Source organism: Spea bombifrons, chromosome 8 (genome assembly GCF_027358695.1).
Source record: "Spea bombifrons isolate aSpeBom1 chromosome 8, aSpeBom1.2.pri, whole genome shotgun sequence".
Taxonomy (NCBI): Eukaryota; Metazoa; Chordata; class Amphibia; order Anura; family Pelobatidae; genus Spea; species Spea bombifrons.
Window position 1 is genome coordinate 5,154,913 of NC_071094.1, and position 26,955 is coordinate 5,181,867.

General features: G+C 44.3%; 1 protein-coding gene across 1 annotated transcript; it reads right to left on the reverse strand.

Annotated features, from left to right (window-relative positions):
- Nucleotides 1–342: 342 nt before the first annotated feature.
- NUP214 (nucleoporin 214) lies at nt 343–24,970 on the reverse strand. The gene is made up of 36 exons (XM_053473291.1): nt 24,748–24,970; nt 23,575–23,770; nt 23,119–23,267; nt 22,527–22,725; nt 21,878–21,948; nt 21,580–21,643; nt 21,369–21,472; nt 20,956–21,062; nt 20,660–20,726; nt 19,769–19,895; nt 19,136–19,297; nt 18,246–18,555; nt 17,224–17,381; nt 16,726–16,814; nt 16,587–16,643; nt 16,031–16,180; nt 15,615–15,773; nt 13,168–13,271; nt 12,827–13,000; nt 12,163–12,242; nt 11,821–11,904; nt 11,307–11,585; nt 10,658–10,813; nt 10,479–10,578; nt 9,448–9,523; nt 8,600–8,696; nt 6,294–6,399; nt 5,989–6,059; nt 3,809–5,545; nt 3,655–3,725; nt 3,221–3,371; nt 2,395–2,541; nt 1,307–1,478; nt 920–1,083; nt 805–829; nt 343–554 (listed from the first exon to the last, which is right to left on the reverse strand). The coding sequence occupies exons 1-36, from the start codon at nt 24,787–24,789 to the stop codon at nt 518–520; spliced, it is 6,042 nt and encodes a 2,013-aa protein (XP_053329266.1). The 5' UTR covers nt 24,790–24,970; the 3' UTR covers nt 343–517.
- Nucleotides 24,971–26,955: the final 1,985 nt, after the last annotated feature.

The window sequence follows — 26,955 nt, forward strand, 5'->3', positions numbered from 1 at the left end:
AATTGACAGATTTGTCCAAACCCAAGATGCTAAGTAAGGCATCAAAGTGTTAAATGTTTCTACAATGGATTGTTAAAAGATTCCCCCGTTAAGATGCGTTGCTCCTACGTGTAACTATAAGAGTCCTAGATGTACTCGCAGGAAAAGCAAGGGTTAAAAGGTACACATGGCCAGTGGAGACTCGTAAGTCAGCGGGTCACGTTCCCGAGGCAGGAATCGGGGACGAGTGAAGGGATGTTATCAGGAAATAGGGAATCACGGAAACACCAAGAGGTCAAGGGAATAGGATACATTCCGGCTTTATATATAGAACCGGGGACGGGGAGAGCACCTGCGAAACGGTTCAACTGTAACAAAAACACAGAGTTTATTAAAATACAACAGGACATCCAGGGATATTTCTGTCCAAACGAGGAAACAAGCATCAGCAGCGCAAAACATAAAGAATACGAGAACTCATAAAGCAAACGCTGCTGAGCGGGGTGGCGGCGTCCTTTCCGCTGGCTTTCTGATCTTTTCATCCCCTCCAGCCGCCGCCAAAGGTTGATGAAGACCTGCGGGGGACAAAAACAGACGGCACTTATGATCTGCGGCTACGGCCAAATTATCGGTGCCCTTTCTTACATTGTGGAGTAAGTGGGCCTGATTCGTTAATTCAAAAGAGGGGGGGATACTGAAAGAAAAAAATCCCCACTGGTGAACCTGAAGACAAGGTAAATAAAAGGCGCGAGGGCTATATTGTTATCCGTTAAGGAAAGATACTGTCCCTTAGCGTCAACATTTATACCGCACTGGGATACTTACTGATTCGAAACTCCAAATCCAAACCCTGCGAGAAACGAAAGACTATAGATTAGTAAATGCCAATTTATTAATTTCCCACAAACAATGGTAGTTCTTAAAGTGTTTGATGAAGTACCTCCGCTGGTCCCTGCAGATGCCCCTCCGGTGCTAGAGCCGAAACCAGAGAACCCGCTACTCTGTTGTCCTCCAAATCCAGGGTTCTGGGACAGCGAGCCAAAGGTCGGAGTGTTCTGGGTGGCTAGGCTTCCAAATGTTGTGCTACCGGTGTTGCTTCCAAACCTGCAACGCAGTGAGATGTGAGCAGAAATCCCAGCTCGCCTCCAAATGGGTATAAAACTTTGGGATGATGACGGGGTCTTCAGCAAATCTTATTATCTTAAAAAGTTACACGTACAGTAACATTTATACACAGCCAAACAATTAAATAATACAAACAAACAAGGTAACAAAGTATACATTTAGGAAAAGAGTAATTGATGAAAATAGCCTGGGTGAGTCTTACCCAAATCCGCCTGCGTTAGCTGCAGCTGTACCCTCGCCGAACACTTTGCCTCCCGTCGAGCCCAGAGGGCTTGCAAAGGCTGGGGCTGTACCGAATGCTGGCACCCCTCCGAAACCAGGGGACCCCCCAAAGGTTGGAGGGCTGCCGAACACCGGAGCAGCGCCAAAGCCACCTGAGCAAAACAGAGGCAAAAGAAGAAAAGGAAGAGGGGAGACAAATAAAAATCAATCACACTTCTGGAAATAAAGAAAGGGGCTCCAATGGGGCAGTTAGAAACCCTCCTTCCCATACATGAAACCTGACAGATTTGCCCTGGAGGTTCTAGGTATGGCTGCTGGTTGTTGGACCCAAGACTGGCCCTTTGTGGGGAATCCACCCATGCCCACCTCCTGGCTCCCATACAAGGAGCGAGACCCCCGGGGCAATTTTCCTGGGCAGCACCGGTGTAATCGTTTTAAAACAAGCAGATTCTACACATACCGACAATTACCTGGATTATATATATATATATATTATCTATTTAACACGTTTTAAATTGCATCCAGGACCCTTTCTATTAATAAAAAGTGCTTTAAAAGCCATTGAGGGTGGCAAGACCTTTAACGTTCAGGACCAGATCCACCACCGCGTGTGTGCGAGCCATCTGCTGCAGATACAGAGGCGCCGTGACAGAAAAGGCTAAACTTAAATGATTTATTGCGGCGGACGTGAGATTAAGTTATCAGCCATAAGTATTTGGATCCTGTGAGCAGCGACTATTAACATTGACGAAGAAGAGAATCCCAGATGCCTGAATATTGAGTGGAGAGTTGGAAAAAAAAAATGCCCCCCAAAAATTGCTCTCCCCTTTAGGAGAAAGCACTGATCACTTGGTTATGTCAACTGTTTACTTATGCCATGCTCTTTAGAACTTAACGATATCCGATCTTAAATAAAATATGTTTAGAGACTACAGAGACTACTTTTTATTAGGAAAAGGAAGGAATTCTCATTAACCGGGGATAATAAAGGAGCCCCCAAGGTCCAGTTAGATGTATTTTAGCTTCCCTGAGCTGTACGACCAGATGTTTTTCCTAGCGGTACAGTACCTGTCTTAGCAGGGCTTGTAAACCCGAATCCCTGACTAGCTACGCTGCCTCCTGCGCTGAACGTCCCACTTGACTTCTGTTCCCCGAAAGATGGTGTACCGAATCCGAACGTCTTGGCCCCGCTATTTCCAAACAGACTGGTGGCGTCTGAGAAGGGGACAGAGAACAATATAGTAAGGGCTAGCTGATCTCATTCACGCGCTGCCGCGGTGGGGAGATACAAACGTCTAACCTTTTAACATTGGCCCACATGCGCTAGCAAAATATCCAGACACATCTAAAGCAATATAACTCTTTCCATGTTCTCATCTAAGGATGGTCATTGGCCGAGAGCAGAACGGAGCAAGAAAACCGATCCCTAGTCTAGTTTATCCTAACTTGTAAAATTGAATAAATGCAAAAGCCAGCTCACCTCCCTATATATTCATCTGCACGGATCCGCACGGACTTGATGCGTGGAATGAACACAAAAAAAACCAAAAGGATCGATCCAGCACTTGAAAAAAACTTCCAGCTTTATTTAATTTACTAAATGATTAAAAAGCATAATTCACACCTAAGTGCATAAGAAACCCCAAACCCCAGATTTGGGGTTTCTTATGCACTTAGGTGTGAATTATGCTTTTTAATCATTTAGTAAATTAAATAAAGCTGGAAGTTTTTTTCAAGTGCTGGATCGATCCTTTTGGTTTTTTTTGTGTTTATCCTAACTTGTGGTACACAGACTAGCGACAGAACACATGCGCAGTACGTTCTTTAGGTGACCGTTGTAAAGCATTGGTAGCCCTACGGTTACACAGATATAGGACACAATAAGAGGACTCACTGGGACTACCGGATGATCCAAATCCGGAAGTGGATGCTCCAAACGGGTTCTTGTTGGCTGCTTCTTGACTGGGTTTACCACCAAGGCCGCTGAAGAATCCTCCACTACTTGCTGCGCTTGAGGAGCCAAAGAGACCTCCAGAGGAAGACGGCTGCTGGAGATATGTGAAGGATGAATGGGTAGCGGCAGGAGACTCCCAGCAAGAGGTTACATACATAAGAGGTTACATAAACATCCTACCCTCTCAGTACTAGCCATTATTTTGTGTTAATGCTTTTTCGTTTTCCAATCTTTTTGAATAAGAACCCCCCCACTAAGCTATTCCTATTTCCCCTCGATCAACGGGACGGCAACATACCATTCAAAGCGTGGGTAGTCCCACGGAACATTGATTATTACTTTAACCATGGACTACAATAAAATAAAAGCCATACCTGTCCAAATATACTTGTGGTTGGCGTCTGAGATTGACCAAACAACGAGCCGGATGAACTGGTAGGGAAGCCTGCGCAAGAAATTTAAGGTATCACTACAAGCATTAACATAAAAGCTTTGGTGCAGGAGCTGAAGATAACAAAGGGCACGTACCCGATGACTGGCCAAAGCCGAAGCCTGTGGATGAAGTGGTGGTGGTAGTAGAAGAGCTGGTGCTACCAAATACTGGGGCAGCCTGTCCAAATCCAGAGCTCTGTCCGAAGGCTGGGGTGCTGCTCTGGCCAAACAGGCCACCTCCCGTGGTGGTAGTTCCACTGCTGCTTGACGGCTGACCAAAAGAGAAAGAGCCGGCAGTGCTGGTGCTTGAAGAGCTTCCAAAGAGGCCACCACTACTTGATGCAGCTGCGGTAGATGTTGATGGTTGCCCGAAAGCAGGTGGTGAACCAAATCGAGACGGGGCAAAGGAAAAAGTATTGGCGGAGCTGGCTGGTGCTTTCCATAGTGACGGTGTCTGGCCAAAAGAGGGCTGACCAAAGGCTGCTCCACCTCCTCCTGTCCCCGCCAGTCCGAACGTAGACGTGCCAAAGCCGGTGCTGGCCGGCGTGCTTGCAGAACTGGTAGCCTGCTGGCCGAAGGGACCAGAAGCCGCACATGTTACTGGAGCTTGCCCAAACACCGGCACCGCGGATGGAGCCGATGTAGCAGGGGCAGCTGGCTGACCGAATACAGAACTCACGGCCGTTGAACCTCCTAGCTGAGCTGTCCCCGGTGCGCTCTCTGGAGGAGCCAAAGGAGAAGGTGTAGCAAGTAGCGTTTGGGAAGGGAGACCTCCGGGGGGCGTACTTATGGACGTAGGACTGACTACAGCTGATGCAGATGTGATGGCGCTTTGGCCTGTGCCAACCACGACAGGGGTGGAGGTGACCGGAATTGTCTCAGCCTTGGTCAACGTGGCTGGTAGAGCTGCAGGAACCGCCGTATTGACAGCAGATGCAAAGGGGGTTGCGCTGGGCACGGTTTGCGTGGGAGCTTGTTCTTTTTCAATGGTTTGAACACAGGGTCCCTGAGGCTGAGAAGGTGGAGCTGCAGCTTCACTCACAGGTTTATCAGACTTCACAGGGTGGTTAATTGCCAGGGTGCTGGAGCCAGCACTTGTAGGGGCAGAGACAGAAAAAGCTGGACCAGCAAGGGTAGAGGCTGCGGGGGCAGCGGCGGAAGCTGCAGGAGCAGCAGCGGAAGCAGCAGGGGCAAGTAGACTTTCAAAAGATAGAGTTGCAGGAGGTGCAGAGGCTCCAGATGAAGACTCTGCACCAGACACTGTGCTTGCCAGGGGCAGAAATGAGAGGTTTGGTTTACTGCCCCCCTGGTTAAATACGCTAGCCGATGATCCAGAACTTGCTAATTGTAAATTACCAAACAGTGTGCCGGAGACACTACCAGTGGTCGAGGACACTTCTCCAGGCTTGGAAGGCTGCATGCCGCCACCAAACGCAAACACAGGGGTGGAACTGGGTGGCTTGGTTGGCTGTACATTAGAAGTGGCTTTGGAATTTTCTGCCTTGGCAACTTCTTCCACTTGGCCCACTCGCAACCCTGAAAAGCTCCCTAGCGTCTCCCCACCAGGGAAGCTCTGGAACAGACCATTGCCTTGTTTAGCCATCATGGCTTCTGACTTGTTGCTGGTAGCTGAGGATGTGCTGGTAGCAGATGGCGGTTGTGGTTGGAACGGGGGAGCTGCGGTAGAAGTATCCGCAGATGAGGCAATGGATGATGGTGACGCAGACTTGATAGAGCCAAAGGAAAATGATCCTTCTGGTCCGGCGCCAAACAGAGATTTGCTTGCACCGCCAAACGCGTAAGGTGGAGGCTGGCCTGGATCTCGTGATGCCACTGTAACAGTAAAATCAACAGAGCTTGCTAAAGTAAGGTAGGAATTTTTTTTTAGATGCATTAGGTTTAAAACAAAAATGGCCCCATTAGTCTTTAAAATGTCTTACTAATACATTCCATGTTTAACTTTCAAGGCCTTAGTCAACCCTATGGCGTTTCCCCTATTTGAAGACCTTCTGCTTCGCTAAACCGTCCCAAAGAGAGAATCCCCTTGCTCCTCATCACCATATCACATGCAACCCAGGGGCAATGGATTCTTGGTCCCATTTTGCTACGATGGGTAACTTTGACATGCAGCATCGGAAAGTTCTTATCAATAATGTAGGTTGAGGCGTTGGATGGTAAGATGGATAATGTCCATCTGCAACATAACGCGAAGGCCACAGGAACCATAATTACGGGACTGCAAATCCCAGCATGCCTCTCTTCATGTGATAGGTTACCTGTAGCGTTGCCTCCCCCGGCGGATGAGGACGTAGACGCAGGAGTGACGTTACCGAAGCCGAAACCCGCACTGCGCAGCAAAGAAACAGGAGGGTAAATTAACAGGGAGAGAGTACGGTACCGATGACACAATGAAAGGCTGAATACAGAAATAATAATCAGTCACGATGCTTGGAAAGGCCGTCACCTCAAAGGATTGCTAGTTTAGGGACTATGCCCACGAGATCTCTAACCTCGGATCAGATTGAGATACATGGAAAAAGATATACATAGGATAATAAAAGGGAGTCCATAACAAACTTACTTTGCGGCTGAAAACGAAAACGGTTTGCTGGGCTGCGTGACGGGAGCAGACGTGGGGTTGGCAGGCGACGGAACAGGAAGAGCTTCCATTTTTTGGGTAGTTTGCCCTAAATAAAAGAAATACGAATAAACGGCAATTACGAGAGCAGCTCACTAACGAATAGAAAAAAAGTGGAGCAAAACAAGAATTATCCAAATTATTAACTAATCAGGGCTAAAAACATCTGATTCACATGGGGGGGGGATTACATCCTTTGCCTTCTATTATCTTTCCTTGCGACCCATGTAGGCAGAACATAACCTAAAATTAGGAAAGTTGGTCCTTGCTCTCCGTTCATGGTCTGAAAGCTTAATCAAATGTTACTTGGATTACTGTTCTCTACACCCCTCACTGAAAGGGTTAAAGTAAAGTGACTGGTCCTTGCTATTGAGAGATGGAATTTAACTTTATACTTCTTGCCTGCACCCAGTGGCGTCGCTACAGGGGGGCAAGGGGGGGCAATTGCCCCCCCCTGGGATATTCCTTGCCCCCCCCACCGAATTTGGAGTCACCCAGGACAGTCCCGCAATGGGACTTTAACCCCTTGACTGCTAACGACGGCATGGTGCCATCGCTAGCAGTCCCAGTCAGGTGCTAACGACGGCACCATGCCGTCACTAGCACTACCCTACCTTGATGGAGGTCTGTGGACCTCCATCACCACCTACCCCGGCGATCTGCCCCTCAAACTTAAGCGCATCACCGGGGCCGCCCGATCCGGCCGGTGACGCCTCGCGCAATGACGCGATGACGTGACCGCGCAACTTTATTAACAACTGACAATTGTCAGTTAAAGAGGTATGGGAGGGGCACAGTGGCGTCGCTACAGGGGGGCAAGGGGGGGCCGAATTTGGAGTCACCCAGGACCACCACCTACCCCGGCGATCTTCCCCTCAAACTGAAGCGCATCACCGGGGCCGCCCGATCCGGCGCAACTTTATTAACAACTGACAATTGTCAGTTAAAGAGGTATGGGGGGGGGGCATGCTGCTTAGATGCCTGTATCTCAGGCATCTAAGCAGCTACAGACCCCCAACATATACCGTTGGAAAGGTAATTACTTTCCAATATAGATTGTAAAAGAATAAAAATATTAAGTAAAAAAAATAAAAATGTAAAAAAAAAGTTACAAAAATTATTTAAACATAAAGTAGTTTAACTTAAAAAAATAAAAAAAAAGTTTAAGTATTCTAGCTAAATGATCACTGTGGTAGCCAATGTTACCACAGTGATCATATAGCTATAAAAAGTCACGTTCCCTTTTTAAAAATGGCCGATACTCATTTTTAATCCCATGATCCCTTTGATCATGGGGTTAAATTTAGGGAGGCAATTTTGGAAATCCTGAAGAACTGCAAATATTATTAAAATCAGCCATTTAGCCTGTGCGGTACGTGAGTAACCATCTCATCCCTGGAGCGCCTTGCATTTTTACTGCAAAACTTATTTTTGCTGTAAAAGTGATTTTTTTTCTCCCTTTACCATCATTTCTTTGGGATTGTAAGGGGAAAGAATGGTGCGTGCTTCTGTGAGTGAATGTATTTAAAGTATGGTGTGTGTGCTTCTGCGAGTGAATGGAGATATGAAAGGCGTGTGAATGATCAGTAATTAGGGTTGAAGCCTTGACGTGGCATTACTGCTCACGTAGGAAGTTAAATTATGGTACAAAAAGTACACATTTGCAAAAACTACACCCCTTGGCGCATCAAATGAGGGGCTGCATGCGTTTCTAGTACAAACCTGGAGTGCGCAGGACACAAATGAACATGTCGCTATGGTTAGAAAAAATATTTTCTAGCCAAAGCGACATATTCCATCATTTTTTGTGCACTCAACTTTTGTCCTAGAAATACATGTAGCCCCTCATTTGAAGCTCCAAGGGGCGTAGTTTCTTAAAATGGATGAATTGTCGGAATGAGGGAGAGCATGAGTTAATGTGTGGATGAATTGTCTGAATGAGGGAGAGCATGAGTTAATATGTGGATGAGTTAAATTATTGTGATTAAAGGATTTCAAGGAGTAGTCGTACTAAATTGTGGCTTCAGGCTTCCCATGTTGAATGATCAAATATTGGCAATATATATATATATATATATATATATATACGTGTGTGTGTGTGTGTGTTTGTTTTCAGTGGTAAGATTTAATGGTGGAAATTATTAATGCCCCCCCCAGTTTGACTGTGGTAGCTTGTGTGCCCCCCCTATATATTGTTTCTAGAGTCGCCACTGCCTGCACCCCCCCAAGGCTTCCTCGGTAGCACTCACCTGTCGTCTTGCTGGGTGCGGATCCCTGCCCAGGGTGAGCGGTGCTGCCGGATGGTGCAGGAGCCGGGTGCATTTTTAAGACGCCGCTAGGAGGAGTCTGGAAAGGGTGGAAAAAGTTTGTGTTAGCTGCATAGCTTTGTTTCTTACTTCACTAACCCCCCCTTGGATAGAAACACGCGTCCCTCCAGCGATCCAAACACAGACGTTTAACCATCATCGTGGATGAGCGGCTGACCCACAGGTAGGTGGCAACAAGCGTGGCCATTCCTCTACGGTCATCGGCCGCCGCAAAATGACCTCTCTCTAAAACAGAGGAAGGGCAGAGGCAGCCCGATGTCACATCTGGATGGGATGTTATAAGAATAGCGGTTTGCGGTCTGGATTACGGCTGAACAAAACCCCACGAAGTCAAGCAAAATATCATTCATCACAATACCCCCCTCCCCAGCTTAGATTAGGGGGGCAAAAGTAAAATTCTGAATGTTTGATTTGTGTCCCCGCTGGAAAAACAGCTGTGTGTTCGTGTAAGAAAAGACCGCGGAATACAGAATTTATCTGATAGGCATTTCTGTCACATACAGATCAGCAGAGAAGACGCTTCAAGGTCTAATAATGCATAAAAACATCACAAAAATAAATAATAAAAACTCTCAACATGGCACAAAAATACTGGAAATTACTGAACAGTTAAAAAATGGTACCGACACGCTGCTTAACTATAGATAAGGTTTAACCCTTTCGGTGCTAGGTAGCGCAAATAGGATGGACTGCATGCAGAGGTGCATTGAAGAAAAAAAAATCAAAACGCAATTAAAAACAGAACGGCATCGGATGAAAGAGGACGTTACCTGCTTAGCTGGGGCTGAACCCACGGTGGCCAAGACAAGGTTAATGGCTTGGGCAGCGGACCTTGGTACGGATGGCCTAGGGAAGGGAGAGAAAAACAAATGCAGCGTGAAGAGAGCCCTTTTTTTAAAAAATTTTTTAAAGCAAGATCTTTGCGGGATGCAGCGAGAGCGCTGGTTGTCGAGCGAACACTCTCAGCATGCCAGATGAGTTTTCTTGTTTTACCGGAGTAGATCAATATCACATCAAGATGTGTCTGGGCTCACAGCACGCTCGGAAGCCGGGCTGCCGTTCAAATCCCCTACAAAGCAAGGCCTGATATACGCGTCCCCCCTCAGAGCCACCGTCCCCTTCCTCATCACGAGGGCTATAGTGGTTGACGGACCCCCTGGAGTCTTCTGAGCACCACAACTGCTGTTTCATTTCAGATGGTGTTACTTTAATAAACGTAATAACCGTCTGTAGGAACTTTTGGGTTTCGGGAAGCATAGAATGCCTATTAAAGGTACTTTAGTATGCATTTGTCATTGGCGAGACTGTTTGGGGCAGAGGACTGTCCATTTAGTAGCGATAAGGAATCCCAATATATTAGAAGTATGTAGAACAATTGTTATCACTAGGGTACCGGTCACTCTCAGGTGCATCCAGGCTGAGATACTCAACCCTAATGCCTTCCTTTTATTAGATTATAAACTGTAAAGCACTAAGTACACCTGCAATCACTAGACAGTCTTCGCGGGAGGAGGTGGCACTCGACAGAAAGCCCAGTGAGAGCGGCTATAAGCGGCTAAACTCAAGAGAGGAGATTCTCAGTTAAGGCACCGGGAATTAGCCAGCCTTTTAACAAAACAGTTTTCTTAGACAAACACGTGACACGCACTTCGTTAGCGTCCGCCAGTAATCACATAAGACAACTCATTTGTAACACAGCCGGTGACAATTGACTGGTAAGGTTTGTAATAAGTCAATGGAGTATTTTTGAGAAGTGTGCTTGCGCCATCTACAGGGAGAATCGGGCACTGCCAATGCTTACCCCAATACAGTCGAGATGGTAGGACTCGGACCATTGCCCTTCAGCTCCTTAACGTTTACCACTTGGGGCACGTTCTGCAGAGTAGTTTCAGTCAAGGAGGCTGAATGGAAAGAAAGGAATAGTTAGGACATCTGGAGCCTGTCCTAACAGGTAAGCGGAAGGATGGGAACCCAGGTTACCTGGAGGCTGGCTGACCATCTGTCTTCTCAGGGCCGCTGCGGCCGCAGCTTGCTGGGGTGGGACGTTGGGCGCACCGTGTTTGACCGTTTTGGTGGCTAGCATTGTGCTGTCTGCTCCTTGGGGTATCACCCTGATCGACTGCGCGGAGACGTTAGCTGAAGGAAACATCGTACAATGACATCAAAACCTTACTTCTGTGTGCATAGGAAACCGATAGCAGAGAAGAAGGGGGGTAACAAGGGTAAGAAGAAGTGGTCTAACAGACCACTAATGGACAAGCTGAATAGAAATGTACCACCCTAATGCATGAGCCTCTCTGTTTGTATTTTAACGGACCTCTATATTGCCTACTAGGATTTTAGAATATGAGCGTCTAGAGTTGCAGCCTGCCTGCCTGGACTGGCAGGTCTGCTGCGTATCCTTGTACCAAAGCCTGGAAAGAAGATCGAGGTCTGTATCTGTAAAGACTGTTGAAAGGGGCAATGGTCTCTGACCCAGGTACCGGTATGGTGCCCACAGGGAGAACGAGTGACCGAGGGTGGTTTGTATACAACTCGCAACCCTTTAGCCGATTAACAATTCCAACTTTTTACATATGCTGTATATAGGCATGTCTTCATGTACTTGGATGGAGTTTTAAGGACTCACGTGTGCTCGTCATAGGACCGGGGCCAAACTGGGGTTTCCCAAATGGGGCCGACGGAGGAGCAAAGCCGGGCTGAACTGATGAAGTACGGGCTACGGGAGCGTGCCGGGGAGCTCTGATGGGGGTCTCGTCTGGAGGAGGCGTCTCCTGCCTCTGCACCACCGGTGGCAACGGCGCCTGCTCTTCAGTATCTACTGCCTCCGACATGGATGAGGTGGAGCTTACGTCATCCAGATCTTCAAAGAAGGCTGGTGCCAGGAACGATGAACGGTTGAGGCTGGCTGCAGAACAGAATCAGACTATGATCAATAATAAAATATTTACCAGGTCACAGGAGGAGACATCAAATAGACTGTAAGCTCACTAGAGCAGGGCATTCTCTTCCTGAAGACATCATGGTGTCTCATGTGTGTTCCTGTTACTGTAAATTTGATCATATTGATCATTTTGGATTCTGCACTCGTAATAGTGCTACCCGTCACCTTCAACTACGCAAATCTCGGATATGTAACACACCTGGAGCGAGGGATCGGATCGGGGGAGTTTTTCTGTTGTTTAGGAAAGTCCTTAGCTGACTCTGCTTCTCCTTTGACAGTTTGGCTGCAAAAGAAACAAAATGATAAATACGAACGGGGAGCACTTTCTGCACATGCGCATGGGGTAGGACTGGGGCTGTGAGCTAACTTCTTTCAAGGTAAATACTACAGATCAGTTTGTGACCCTATGTATCTAGATTCCAATTCACGAGCCACACTCAATGTCCTTTTTTCTCCTTACAGGTTGAAGTCAGTTGGGGAAACTTCATTAAAGGAGAATTGTTGGGCAAGAATGACTAATGCAGAAACCTCTGGTACATACGTGGGGTTTTTGGTTTTCTTTGTATATCCATCGTGGTCTTTGACAATATGGTACTCAAACTTTCCAACTCTGCTTCAAAACTGGGCAGAAACAAAAATATAAAATCAGTTTACTGAAAAAATGAAGCGTTGGATCACTTTTCAAACATATGAATGTTCCTGTCATTAGAGGGACATCCAGCACTTGCTTTTTGCTCTCACCACTTACCTGTCCTATTACAACACACTCTAAGTCCCACATCACGCCGTCACTCGTCCCAGACCCCACCACTCCTAACAATCACGACACACTGCACACACACGCACAACGTATCCTACGGTACGCACCTGCCTGTCCTACAAGATCAGCCCACTAACCACACCATTTCCAACACTGGGAAGAAACACAGCCCCCCTATCATACCGACGGCAGATCACCGCTACAAATGTTTGTCACGTTGAGTGTAGCTTAACACAAAAGGTCCACTCAGACTCTGCTGTTTGGACCTTCACCCCAGCGTGACCCACAACTCTGACAGTGACAAGCCTTTTATATGGGTACATACACAAATAAAAAGATTGGAGATGCTCATCAAACAAATGGAATAAAGAGAACAATGCAAATTCACTCCTTTGTGTCTGACAACAGGTGAGGAGCTTGCATAGTAGGCATTGGCCTGACTCACCTCTTGTTGATAGATTCCTCTATTGGTACACCCCATTGGGAGGTCCGATTGTACAGCCGAAGCTCCTGTAGGTTGTCTGCCAGCTGGTTGAGCCCCTGTCTTTGCTGGTTGATGATCTCTCGATTATTGGCCAGTATATTAAATAACTTCTCCCGCTCAGGAACAATTAGGCTTCTAAGAAAATCCAAGAAAGAAGCAAGTCAACATGGACGGCTGCCTAGTCGCAGGTCAGATGAGCTGGAACGGTTCTGTTCAGCGCAAAGGCTGCACATTTCTACTGTATTACATCATCAATCTCTACTATTATGGTTATTCAGGACGAAAAAACGCCCAAAACTCACTTTTGTTTTTTCTTTTTCTCCAGGTACTGATCCCAGTCCTGATCCAACACATCATTCACATCCTGCACCGCAAACGTCACGTACTGATGCGTCCGACGGATTTCCTAGGAAGAGCGAAACGCCACTGCTTTGAGATACACAAAAACAGCCGACTCCGGGCCCAAAGTATGCTCAGAAAGAAGAGATGACCACCTTATAAAACAGCAGCTTGAAAATTGCTAATTACTCTCCACTGCATCAATATACTATTTTCAGGGACGATCGCCGATTATTGCAGTCAGTGAACCCTCTATGTATACAGAGGCAAATTTTAGCAGGTAAACTGAAAACATGCGGGATACTTTATTATCCCAACACGATATCCAAACGTCATGGAAAAATGAAATGTAAATATACGTGGTGTTCGGATCTGCCCACAGGTTCCTATTTAGTAAGATGCTGGGGGGTCTGCACTCTTAGCACCACTAAAGACCACCTGTCTCCTTCACACCAAAAGTCAGCAATGTCCCCAGGTAGGGCTGTCAATTAATAATAATCATAATAAAAAAAATGCCCTGTGCTTACTGTGCTGTCATTATCTGGACCATCAGTAAGTAGTAGGCAAATACAAAATCATGCACTTCTGTGAAACATTATTACTAAGTATTTATGTATCTTTCAAAGTAGCAGGTCTGCTTATAGATAACACAATTTCAGTTTGTTGCGTATTGACCAAAGAGGTTCCAAACTCAGCAATTCCCCCAGGCAATCAAGATTCCACAATGGCTGAAAATGTTTACTACTGCATGCTGGGGACATAAAGTCAACCGGCAATTTACAAAGAGATTTTCGCCCTCAACATTTTGGAGCGACTGGGTTGGAGCATGTTAGGGATATTAATGAGACAAAATAGGCAAAACTAATATTTTATCACATACGCAAAATAACGACGCTACCAAATATTGTAGTACCACATCCACAATATGAATTTAAGGAGATACCCTATATTTTATCTCCGATCCTAAATCCTTTCAGATCGCCGAAAATTATAATTCAAATCAGATATATATCACAATGATAATCAATCAAAAATATTTATTGTAAATACAATTTATAAAATATCTATATATGAGTCACACAGTGCATAATATAAAACACAAAGTTCTTAAAACATGTCAAAAATGAATCAATTCAAATACAGTATATTATCGATAGTTATCAATATGAATTACTACTTTATGAGTCTAACACACAATTAATTTCCATCCCACTCAGCAACCAAAAATTGATAATAATCAGGGCAGTAATAAAGATATCACTATCTCTCTAATATTAGTTCAACTAATATAACAAATTAAAAATAATTTAATGGTGTCTAAGAGTATTTGTGAAGTTCCTTATAGATGCAAATAATGTCAAACTTCATCTATAGGTAAAAATACCTTTTCATTATTGTCATTATCACGGGTTATAAGCTGCAGTCTCACAAGCCGCCATATACAATAATGCAATATAGTACTTCCCAGAAACAGGGAATTCTATACGAAGAAGACAAAATTCATCTCTATTCAGAATAATAAAACAATTATAATTACCACCACTTGTTGCTGTTGTCCCACCGGTCCTTGTAGAAATTAATCCAGGTTCATTGGCAAGAAATTAAGTGGAAAGAATATCACTCGCTACAAATTATATAGGTTAGAACTCAAAGTAACTCCAAGAGTGAAATATGGTGCCAGAATCTTCAGATTCCAATTCTCCGAGGTAAATTTGGTGAATAAGTCCGTCCGGGTCTGTCCATTTCAGGGTGCCATCTTAAGGTCTTTTTTTTTTTTTTTATTAAAGACATAAGCTTTTAAAGACAGGGCTTATTATCATAGCCTCCACCTCTTGATTGGAATTCTCCAATCATAACGGTGGGTTTTACCCATTATAATTAGGATTTCTACTCATATTTACACTGTTGTAATTTCTTAATTTACCTGTGAGAGACGCTCTGGTCTAAGAATTAACTTAAAACCATTACATATGTGTTTGGAATTTATCCTTGGTCACCCTAATCGCCAAATGTTACTTCCTAGATAGTAACTCAGGTCTTGGTAGTCTTCCTATGTATCCCCCATTCCAAGTTACATTTCTAAGGATATGCAGTGTCTACTCCTTAACTTTCTCATGGAAGATAACATTAATTGTATCATATATACGCTGAAACATCATTATACGTGAATACTTCTTTGTTCTCAATTACAGAGGGAACAAGGACAAAAAGAAATAATCACTACATAATTAAGTAAAATAAAATGGCTCTGACTCCATTTTGTGTTCATGTAAAGTACAGAATATATGGAATACATGTTTTCTATCATAAAATATCTGACAAGCATTTAGTTGATCACGTTATTTTGGTCGAGTGCCCGTGGACCAACTTTCACTTTGCTCATGCAGAATGACCCTCTTTACACTCTTACCTGCATCAGGCCTTCGCTCTTGGGATCCAGCGGTCTCTTGTACAGTAGGTGCCTGTATCTGGGGTCACGCTGACGCTCTAATTGTTCACCGGCGTCCTCTATGTTGGCGAATCCCTCCAAGAGGTTGGTTTTTAGATTTCCCATATCTCCATGAAGTGACTTTCACAAAAATGTAAGAAAAAAAAAAAGCAGTTTAGAAAGAAAGAGTAAAACATAGTAATTGCAATGGACATTTTGCTTTTCCAAGCACTCGAGAGATGAGAAAATAACACAAAACATTATTTGTCTTTCATAGACTTGCTTGTAAACCGTTTTATATCCAACGTCCCATCAATTCACAGCTGCTGCAAAAGCAATTGTTGCTCTTTTAGGTCACAATCTGGGTTACAATTACATGGCAGTCGAAGCTCCGCTACCTCTGTTGTTTCCTTGATCTCAAGGATGAAACAGTGAAGATCGTCAGTCTGCGTCTTTAGCTGCCGTATTTCAGCCTCACTGCCCACCGAGAAAGAAGCCTTTGCTGTCCGAGCTTTCAGGTCATCCAGCTCTTTCTGGAAGTGAGCGATCTGCCGAGAGACGAAAAGTAAAGAAACCTCCACGTGTGACACACTTGTCGCGAGCAGACTCATCGACAGGTCCGTCATACAGGACAAGAAATGTGCCCACCAGATTGAATGGGTGTGACGACTCGTCACGGACGTGCGTTTAGTCCCATTCACTAAACATAAAACGGGTAAGCAGCTGGCTTCATTTCTGATTTAAAGTTACTTTGAGCACAAAATGACATTAAGGCTAAAATCCATTCCATCTGATAAAACCAAACTTCATGATCATCTGCAGTGAGAGGCAAACAGCTCAATGTAACAAAGGTTTATAAAAGAACAAACCCAATAATGTGTCCAGCATGATCAATGGGACTTTATAAGCCTAGATAAATCATGATCTTACATCAGCCAATATAGGCACACTTACCTCTTCTTTAATGGCATTCAGAATTGGAACGGACTCCTTTGCAACATTTGTCTGGGGCTGCAATAAAAAGAACAAAGGAGTTTAGGGCAAAACCACACGACTGATGTTATGTACAGCGTTCGGGACTGCGCGCCATTACCTGGGATGGGGTCTGCTTTGCAGCCGGGGTGTTCGCTTTGGACGTCTTCTGGGAAGAGGCAACGGGCGTGCTTGATACTGGCTGGGTCGCTACAGAGAAACAAAGCAAATTTGTACCCATGGAAAAAATGTATATGTGTCTACGGTAGGTCATATATGAACTTACAAAGCAAAAACAATACTGTAAGTATCTCAAACATGTACATGCATTAAAGAGCATATGGTGGATGGAGTGTACCTTTAATCAGAACTATTCCAATGCATGCACCAAACATGGTAGAAATGGCACGCTTGTCAGGACTTAATATATAAGGGAAGGGTTTATAGGCAGCCACATGGGCAGAGAAGTTTGATCTGGCCTGGCTATGGATCACGCTGCTCCACTGCTGATAAGCCAGGGAGTGCCAGACATTGGGCTGCAGGTATCGCTATACAACGTAACATTACAAACATAGATATGCATTTTGCTAGAAACAAAAGGTGGCGTTAGAGATTTTACCTTGTCCAAGGACTTGCCTGCCGGGCCCTGGGGTGGCCTGCGGTTGGAAGGTGGCTGTCCGACTCTGGGGATCCCCTGATGCAGGCGGCTTGTTAGAAAAGGATGAGGAAGAGAGATTGGGGACGGACGCAGGAGACGGCACCTCCACTGCACTGAATCTAGAAAATGAATCAGTTATTTTACTGGGTATCATTATAGGCATGCAAGCCTTAAGTCATTAAAAGACAACGTGTCACTTACACGTGTCATTAAATCATTTATGACTAACTACCTGTATCTTGTGCTTTTAATCCACATCATTTTGGAAATATTTGGGTTCAAAACAAAAATATTTACTATACAAAATCAGAGATCTGTAGAAAATCTAGTAAAGGTTTCCAGTCCCAAAGTGCTCCATCTTCTTCTCAGCCCAAGCTTACAAAGTCTGCCTGAACCAACTACCTTCTACCAAAGAGGAGTAACTCAATGGGCCGATCTGTTCCTCTGGGATACATGAGGTTCCTAACAAATATATCGCTCATTTTACTATGTAAAACACCATTATATGGGGTGATTAATGGCGCTGAACCATAAAAACTGTCAAATCCGCTTTTGACTGAAATAAGGGGCCAAAGACACACAGAAACATAGAATTTGCTGCCTTGTCTTATATTCAGGAGCCATATGCCTATCCCATGCATTTAATAATTTAAATTGCAATTCTCTCCCTGTATTAGCCTTACCACTAGTGCTGGGGTCTGCTCCACTTATCTACCACCCTTTGAACTTTCTTAACAGTATATCTAAGTTTCTGACCCCCTAGTTTTAGACTATGACTTCTTGTTACTCTTCCTCGGAAATACACCAAATATACAAAAAAAACCCATACCAAATATATGTAAAAGCAAACAGTCATGTGTTTATATGAAACCACACCACATAAAGGAATCAAACAGAATATTAATTCATTCGAACAGCATAGAAATGAATGTACTATTTTAATTTAGACTCATTTAATCAACCTTTCCAGCACTTGTACGCACTTATCTTTGAGGTTCACTTTCACCGTGGATGACGCAGGTATGAAACTTGATGCAGGTTGTGATGTTTGCGCTGGAGGTGCAGGGGCGCCAGGCTTTAAACTACTTGCCCCAAAAACCCCAGTGCCCTGCATGGGCTGGAAAGAGAAAGCCAGCTGGCTGGTTTGCTTAGCGGAATTAAACGGGGCCGCAAACGAGGATGCGAAGGGAGCGGCAGGATTGGGTGCGCTGACGGCGGCGGCAGGCGGAGGCGCGGATGGCTTTGATGGGGCAACAGGAGCCGCAGCAGAGGATGGAACAGTGAAGCCAGATCCTGGAAGCAGATGAGAGCATGTAAGACAATACGTCTAACCTTTTAAAGCTACCGTTCCACCAACTTTCCTGCAGGTAAAACCTTTGTAACTAAATTCAACATTAGAAACATTCCAAGTACTGTTGGAATATCCAAATCTTGCCCAGAAATAAACAGTTTCATCATATAAAAGTTTGCCTGTTTGTTTTCTTAATTGTGATTTCAAACAATCACTGTTGCCAAATAATTATTCTTCCGACTACAAAAGGTGCCTCTGTCCCTCTGTACTATTCACAGTATATACATGTGGAATGCAAATCCATAAATGCACTCATCTGATGGTTAGACTGTTAATGTCAGGAGGTCACAATCAAGGTGTCCTGAGTTAACGCATGTATGTTGGGAAGTAATAAACCCACAGACTCAAGTCCCAACTGGACTATCTGATATATGTTTTCATGGCTTGTAACCATGACTCACTGTTGCCCATCTTCTATACTCTTTATATTATCTCTATTCAAACGAAATTCTGTAAAAAAAAAAAAAACAAAAAAAAAAACCAGCATTCCTATGGGTAACACTCTGGGATAAGGAAACATACCACCCGTGATTGGTTGCCTCTCTCCTTCTATTGCCAGTTGCTCCAAAGGTGTGTTTAGAGACTTCACACCTGGGTTTAAATTGATCATGTGAAAAGGACACAGGACACCATCCGTGGACAGTATCAGGAGAATGGGGGTAGGTGGCAGAGTCTTCTCTTCGCCTACATTAAAAAAAAAAAAACATCAGACAATTGGCAATCTGTCAGGTTATTCCAGACATAAAAACAGACAAAAAAGTGAGCCCAGAAATGTTTTTTCTCGCAGATATTCGGTGAAAGTTAGTACTGATGAACTGTATGGATTCACCTTTTCTGTTTCCATAAAGTAACTCAAATATACCACTTTCTACACGGCAAAGGGAAATGTAAGCAGACAGCTAGAGATACAGACATTGATATATTGACGTTTACTGGGTACAGTTTGAGATCAGCTATACTTACAGGACTGCAACAAATATGAAATATTACAAGCAACAATTTTAGTCTATAAAGGTAAAATCTCCACATTATCCCTGGTTTTTTTTCTCCGCTGAACTGTAGCAGGAAAATAAACAATCCCTAGAATTGTCTGTTTTGTTAGGTAAAAAAAAAAAGTCAAGCCTGATCTATATTAGATCGGGTGAAAGGACATACTGATGGCTATTTCCAGTTGATTCGTATAATCCACCGCCAGTCCCATGGGAAGGGTATCATCGCCGTTATCCGTCATGGGCAGCTCGGCGCGGCCCGAGTCTTCCAGTAACCACAATTCATAACTGGCCTGTAACGGAAACAATTTCATCAGCTTAGATCTGATCATCAAAAGTCAACCACACATCTCTAACGTGGCTTAGCCATCTGAGTAGTGGTGTGAGTAACGGAACTCGGAAGGACATCTTTTCCATACCCTTCCAGCACATAAAACATTAGAATTTTGCTTGAATAATTATTTTTTAAATAAAACCATAATTTTGGCAGTATTTCCTCAATCTTGTACTACCTTCTTGCACAGCTGGTCCACAGTGATGCCTACTGGCTGCTCTGGGATGCTGATGTCATACAGGAAGGTCTACCTCACTTCTCACATTATAGGCCCTAACTTCAGTGACCTCACTCAAAGAAAACAATGTAAAAAATCATTGACTGCTTCTGGTAAGGTCACCACCTTCGGAGAAGTCAAGGTTAATTGGACTGTATGAATCGACAGCCAAATGAAACACCTGGTAACAGATTTTCTACATTTCACTGCAGCTCAATAGGTCGGGAGTGAACTTGAAATGCCACAAAACGTTGGCAGCTTGAGTGACATCGGGGAGTAAGGACTTTATTAATTAAAGCCAACTGAGGCCAGTATTGGCTTCATGTACTTGACCTTTAAGTACACAAAAAACCCCTACCAATAATTCACAACTCATCAGATATTCTCCAACTACAGAATACAAAAGATTTCAAGCCAAGCAATAGACCAAAATGATGTGTATAGGTGGAAATGAAGCTTGTAAGAAGAAACCTCCTGAATACAGTAAAATATAAAGTCCGTGGTACCTGATCTGCTTGCCGGGCAATCACACAAACTTCTATGGAGGCTGCAGAAGCCCCTAGGAGAATATCCCTTCAAATAAAAGAGAAGACAATTCAGAACATGAATAAAGCAGATTATAATTTGCAGCAACGTTGTAAAGCAGATTTAATCAACTATGCACTTGTGGGACTAATTATTGCTATTAAAATTGCTTTTCAATTATTTTGGAAGGGAAGCTTTGTAAAGAGTAAACATCATGTATGATTTCCTGACTTATCTCTTAAGAGACGGCATGAAAGGTTTTTGTGACGCGACTCACCAGTCATCAATATAATTCAAGAAGAAATGATGATGTCTCTCGGCACAGCTGCTGTAGCAGGTCTCTGTGAAATTCAGAAAGCACTCTCCTCTCTTGTCTTCCTTTTTCTGTATAGTGAATCCAAAAATATGCATTAGTGGCCCCAAAGTTTAAACATCCATGGATTTAAACAGAGACATTAGCAATACACACTTCTTTTATCATCTAGATGACATTTTCGATATGTCAGCAAGAATATTCAACAGTAAACAAATTCAGTAATAAAAATGTAGGAATAAACACAAAAAAATATAATTTTAAAATTACAATAAAAGTAATTGGCGGTTTTGTGCCTAAACACAGATCATTCTAGATCATTTTAGATAGTTTGAAGTAGTCAAATTGTTAAAGAAGTCTGGAAAATATCCACATACCGGAAGCATTACGACTACAAGCTGAGGAGTGGCTTCCAGCGACCCATCAGCAGCTGCATATACCACGACGAAGACATACGTACTGACCCACAGGACATCCAGCACTGGGAGGGAAAAAACATGATGCGAGTACGATGGACCCGTTAATGACACAATATCAACACAGCGGCTCATTCACTAGCACCCAGTTACGGAGAAGGATATACTGCACCTTTCACTGGATTCTCGGTATCATAGAAGGAGGGACAGGGAATCACTTTCTTCTCCTGCAGGTTCTGAAAGACAAAATGTATTTACTTACGGGGGGGACCCAAACACATGCAAACGGGTGAACGTTGCACTAAAATAGTTGGTGTACAGTTGCAATATCATAGGTTAAGGTGATATTTTAGGACTACATATTTATATCAAATTATATATACATCTTCAGCTTTGTTTCTTGCTTTCTGCTTGCACCATAGACACATTTCTTAGCAATCTTTATAATTATACATTTAAAAGCTACTCACTGGGAGGAACTGAACCACTGTGCCATTCTGCTTGCCCACAGCGAGCTGCTTCCCTTTCGGGCTCCAACAGACTAGTGGAGGGATAACATTTCAAATTAAAATTAGGACAGTAAAAAAATGTATAGCTTTCAACTTGTAAAATATAGGTCTTTAAAAGGATGCTGCTAGTGGATGATTCATTCATAACTGAGCATTTATCATAATCAACCTGCATAAATCATAGTGTAGCTCTCCCAGGAAGATTGACCAAGCCTTTTGATTTAACTCTGCAGGGTTTTGGGCTACTGCACATATGCAGAATGAAACATCAGTAAAAAATGTCCTATACTCAATTATATGTGGTATAAATCCCTTCTACGCTGATAATCTTACACACTTAAATAGATCATAATGTGAAAAGCTCCCTACTAAACAGTATATCTAAACAAGAGAATGCCTAGATATTTCCTGCATGACTGGACGAGTAGCAGAAGCTCTCGTGTAAACAAGCTGTATGTCATGCAGTTTTAAAGCATTAATACACTAAACATTTTTCAAGGTTTAAACTAAAGGCATAACCCCTGTTTTAGCCTAAAGACAGCTGGAGGCCTATGTGTGACAAACCCAGATGTTGCACCTTTCACATTGTCCCAGGTAACACATTACCCACCTGACGTTACACCCAGACTGGCAGGGAGGGAGGCATACACACTCACGGCATCGGCCACCTGCAGGACAGATATGCTGCCATCACTCAGACACACAGCTACCATGGCAGGTATGGCAGGATTCCACTTAAGGTCAGAGACAGTTATACTCCCTTCATTTGCCAGCTTGTAACAAGCAAAAGGCTGTTTCTGCGGTTTGGCCTACAGAAGTAAAAAAAAAAAAAAAACTTTTAATTGATCAATAGTTTTATTAAAACATAAAGCTAGGATATTATGAAGTAAAATACAAGCAGTCTTGAAATACTTATTCAATGAATAAAATAATCAAATACTACAGTAAACACAAAGATTCAAAAACATCAGGAAATACCTATGTTTTTGGTTTTGTTTTTTTAACAGGAGGTTGTATATGAATGAGCTAGTTTTCCCAGCAGAGGGGTTGTGCTCTTTAGATTCTAACAAATGCAGACATGGGTAGAACAGTCGCTACCTATCTGCTGCCAAAAACTATGTTTACAAGATCTGAGCAAATTCCCCGGGTACCACCGTTAACTCTGTTGATTCTTCACAATTCAATGATCTATTAATACGTACCTTATTTAACAGGGTCCGAACATCATAAAATGCAATCAGGGTGCCTTCAGTAGACGCAGTGCATATAGACAGGGTGAGATGATCAGAGCTCAGAGCCAAATGGTGCGCAGGGTGCTTTAAAGGCACATCTATTCCTGGGGGGCCCACAACTGCATGGGAGAGAAGTAAGAGACCTGCTTACAAAAATACCATAGCAGTACGCAATAAACTGCATTGGGGCTGTTAACTAGATGACTACTTCTTTAGGGACAAAGAAAGATGCTAGTGAGGCTATACGTCATATGAATGCGCACGATCTTCACCTATCGGAAAAGCAGAAGTTAAACAATATAAAATGTACTTAACATAGTTTCTGAGTTTAGGAATACGATACTCAGTAACACATGAATTAGCATGGCATATAAACTCAAGCGGCTATCTAGGGCTAGGCAACAGCGGGACATTAGTGGAAATTACCAATGTCATTCAGATCTTGCCCAGGCTGAACAGGAACAAGCAGATCTTTTGTGTGATAGATCTTAAGACCCGGTGGTCCCCCGGCAAAGAAAAGCCCATATTTGTTGGAGATCGCCAAGAGATTGGACCGTTCCTTGGGGGTCTCTTCAGGGGAGTTGAAAAGTCGTGTTTTCTTCAGCTGACGAAACTCAAAGTCCTATAAAGAAACAACCATACATAGAAACTTAGTTCTACTCATTTAGTCTGTATGTCTCATCATTCAAATAATGCAGAGAAGAAGCAATTCACAAAGATGAATATTAATATACAATTTAATCCCTTGATCTTTTATCCAGACTTATTTAAACACATCACAGTATCACAGTTCTAACTACACTGCTTTCACGCTTTTCCACTGTCGCTTCATCTCTGGACCTAGACCAAAGGTGTCCAACCTGCAGCCCTCCAGCTGCTGCAGGACTACATATCCCATACTCCTCTGCCTGCCCCTTAGCTGAAAGAGCATTATGGGAGACGTAGTCCTGCAGAAGCCGGAGGGCCGCAGGTTGGACACCACTGCCCTAGACCTGTCAAAATACCCCAGCATTACAGTAAGGATGCTTTGCCTTCAATCATTGCGTCAAATTATGTTCTCGTTAGCACAAGTGGAATGATCACGAGGTTTAGGATGCTCAGACCACTTGATATACTAATGAATCATTCACTTTAATTCACATGATAGCTAAAGGTCCCTTTAAATTTACGTGGCGCCCCCCCCCTTTAATCTGTCCCTTCGCCAGCCCCCGTTATCTTCTGTGCAGCGGACGTGTACCTCCGAACACATCTGGCCTGAGATATACTTCCCGCCAGTCAGCTCCAGCTCTGTGAACGCTGCTAGGGGGGTGTATTGAGACCCCCACACATATGTGCGGACAGCGCTCCCATCAACTTCTCCCTAAGGTAATTGCTTCATTATTTTCTTTGCTAATTTTAAAGTACTCACACATGTATTGCTTGTTTAGGGAACTCCCATTAATATAAATAGTATCCACTTCTATTCTACAACACCCATCATCCTGAGCCAGTGATCAGCTGTGGTCTACGAAAACATCTAATGGCCAGCTGCTGACCGTGGCCAAGAATTCTCCTTTCCTTAGTAATTTAGCTCAAACCCCCACACAATAGTCACAGTACCTTAGTCTCCCTCTCAGGGGGCAGGTCGGCATCATCTTCCATGGCAGAGGAGACTGGAGGCAGCTGCTGTCAGTCCAGGGGGGGGCAATAGGATCTCTGAGTGGCAGCCAGGGACGGCGAGCCCTGAAAGTAACGTTGCTGATTGTTAAGCCGAGTTATTTAGTCCTGTCATTACTTTCTAAAAAGTCGTCACAGAGCTCATGGAAGCGGCGCAGCGCGCAAATCGAATCCACTTCCGGCGCTCGGCAGTGACATCACCGCGGGATGCGAGGCGACTATCCAGCGTGACACGCACAGCCACGTTTGTTAAGGGCGAGTGGAGTTCCTGTGAGGAGTATTTCCAGGCTGTAACTGCAAGAATTACGAGAAACTGGAGCTGCCGTCCCCTTTAGTGTCTGACAGACACGGAGACTACAGGCGATGTGTTTATTGGCTAATTGCGCTGCATTCGATTGCAAGCTTTTGAGGCTACCTAGGTTCCTTCTTTCGAGTGTTTTCACTGAAAACTGTAAGGAATTCCCCAGTCTGATCAAAACCACCATGTATTCACCTCTAAATATAGATATTTGCTGGGAGAGTATATTTATTAATATTTATTGTTTTATATAGCGCCACCCTATTCTGTAGCGCTGTACAATTGGTAGACGGGACATAACAAGTAGTATATAACATAACCATTTGACTTTTTTTACCCCAACAGGCGGGCCCAAACCCCAATCTGCCCGGATCTGCCAGTCTTGGATCGCCAGCAGAGCAGACGTAGTTAAAATGATTAAAGGGACGCTCCAGGTATCGTATGCTTAATGCGGATAAAGACAGAGACGTCCCTTTAAATTTAGTGGGGTCCCTTTTGCAAATGCACAGGAGTGGGTGGTCTGGGGGAGGATTCTAAAGATTGCCCCTTTTGCCCCTTTCCCGACCCCTCGGCTTTACGCCGTGTAGGAGATGTTTGGCTGCGATAAACAAACCTATCGGGCTCGGCGAAAAACCATAAACCATAAAAAGTCTCATCTTAGATTCAGGAGCCTTATGTCTGTCCGATGCATGTTTACATTCCCTCACTGTGTTAGCCTCTACCACATCTGCTGGAAGACTGTTCCACTTATCTACAAGTAAAATAGTACTTCCTTACATTATCGCTAAAGTTCTGCACACCTAGATTTCTTTTAGGAACTCTTTTTGGGGGGTTTATTTAGTGACCAGAGTTGCTGTTTTATGGGAGGCAGTGATTGGTCGAAAGCAGGTGTGGCAGACTGGGACCGGTTTGGCGAAGTCTTTCTTTTCCGGTTGTTTTTGCGTTTTGTGCTCCGTTACTAACAGACGGCGCCGTTGTATGCAGGAAAGACAACAGCTCGGGCTTTATAATGCAGACCGCGTATCGAGGCAGCAGAGGAGGTCGTGCGAGGTCAGCGCGGAGATTCACACTTTCCATCGAGTCAGCGCTGCAGCTACGAGCATCTCGGAAATAATCTGCCGCTTTTCTGTGTGTCGTATGAACCCGAGTTGACCGGCAGTACATGCCAAGCTTGCCTTTTACCCCCCCCCGTGTGATTTACTACATGTAAACCTACAGCATGCCTCCCAACTCTCCCGCTTTGCTCGGCACAGTCCTGATTTTGCCACTCTGCCCTGCCGAGCTTGCTTTTCAGGACAGAGGTAGAGGTCAGCAGAGTTCGAGTTTATTCTCCGGTGTGCAGTAGCGATGCCGGTTTTTGTAGCACACCAGGTGTGCTATGGGTCCTGTTAAGGGCATACCTGGGAACATCCAAGCTTTGCTATGCGGGCCATAGGTGGGGAATGGAGTGCAACTTAACTGCGCTCTTGCACCCAGAATATTCTCTGTGGTGACTCAGAGAAGTGGCGTTTCACCCAGGAATGGTTATGGGTCCTTTATTCAGGGGAATGGAGTGTTTCCCCTGCCATCGGCGGGGCGGCCCTGCGACATCGGCAGGACCACCCGCTGGTGTCAGCGAGTAGTACTGGAGGCATCCCGCAAAGGGGACTCCGGGTAACAGTTCAGAGGAATACTTGTATTGTTAAAGACTGGCGGGCTAAGCATGGAAAGCCCAAAGCATTAAATCGGCAGAGAAGTGTGTGTGTCGGGGTCAGCATTGGCTTCTGTACGTGGCAAGCTGGTTCCATGGTGGGCTCGCCCGAGTAAGGCACGGCACATGCCCATATTGGTAGCTGATGGTAATTTTAGTGCCT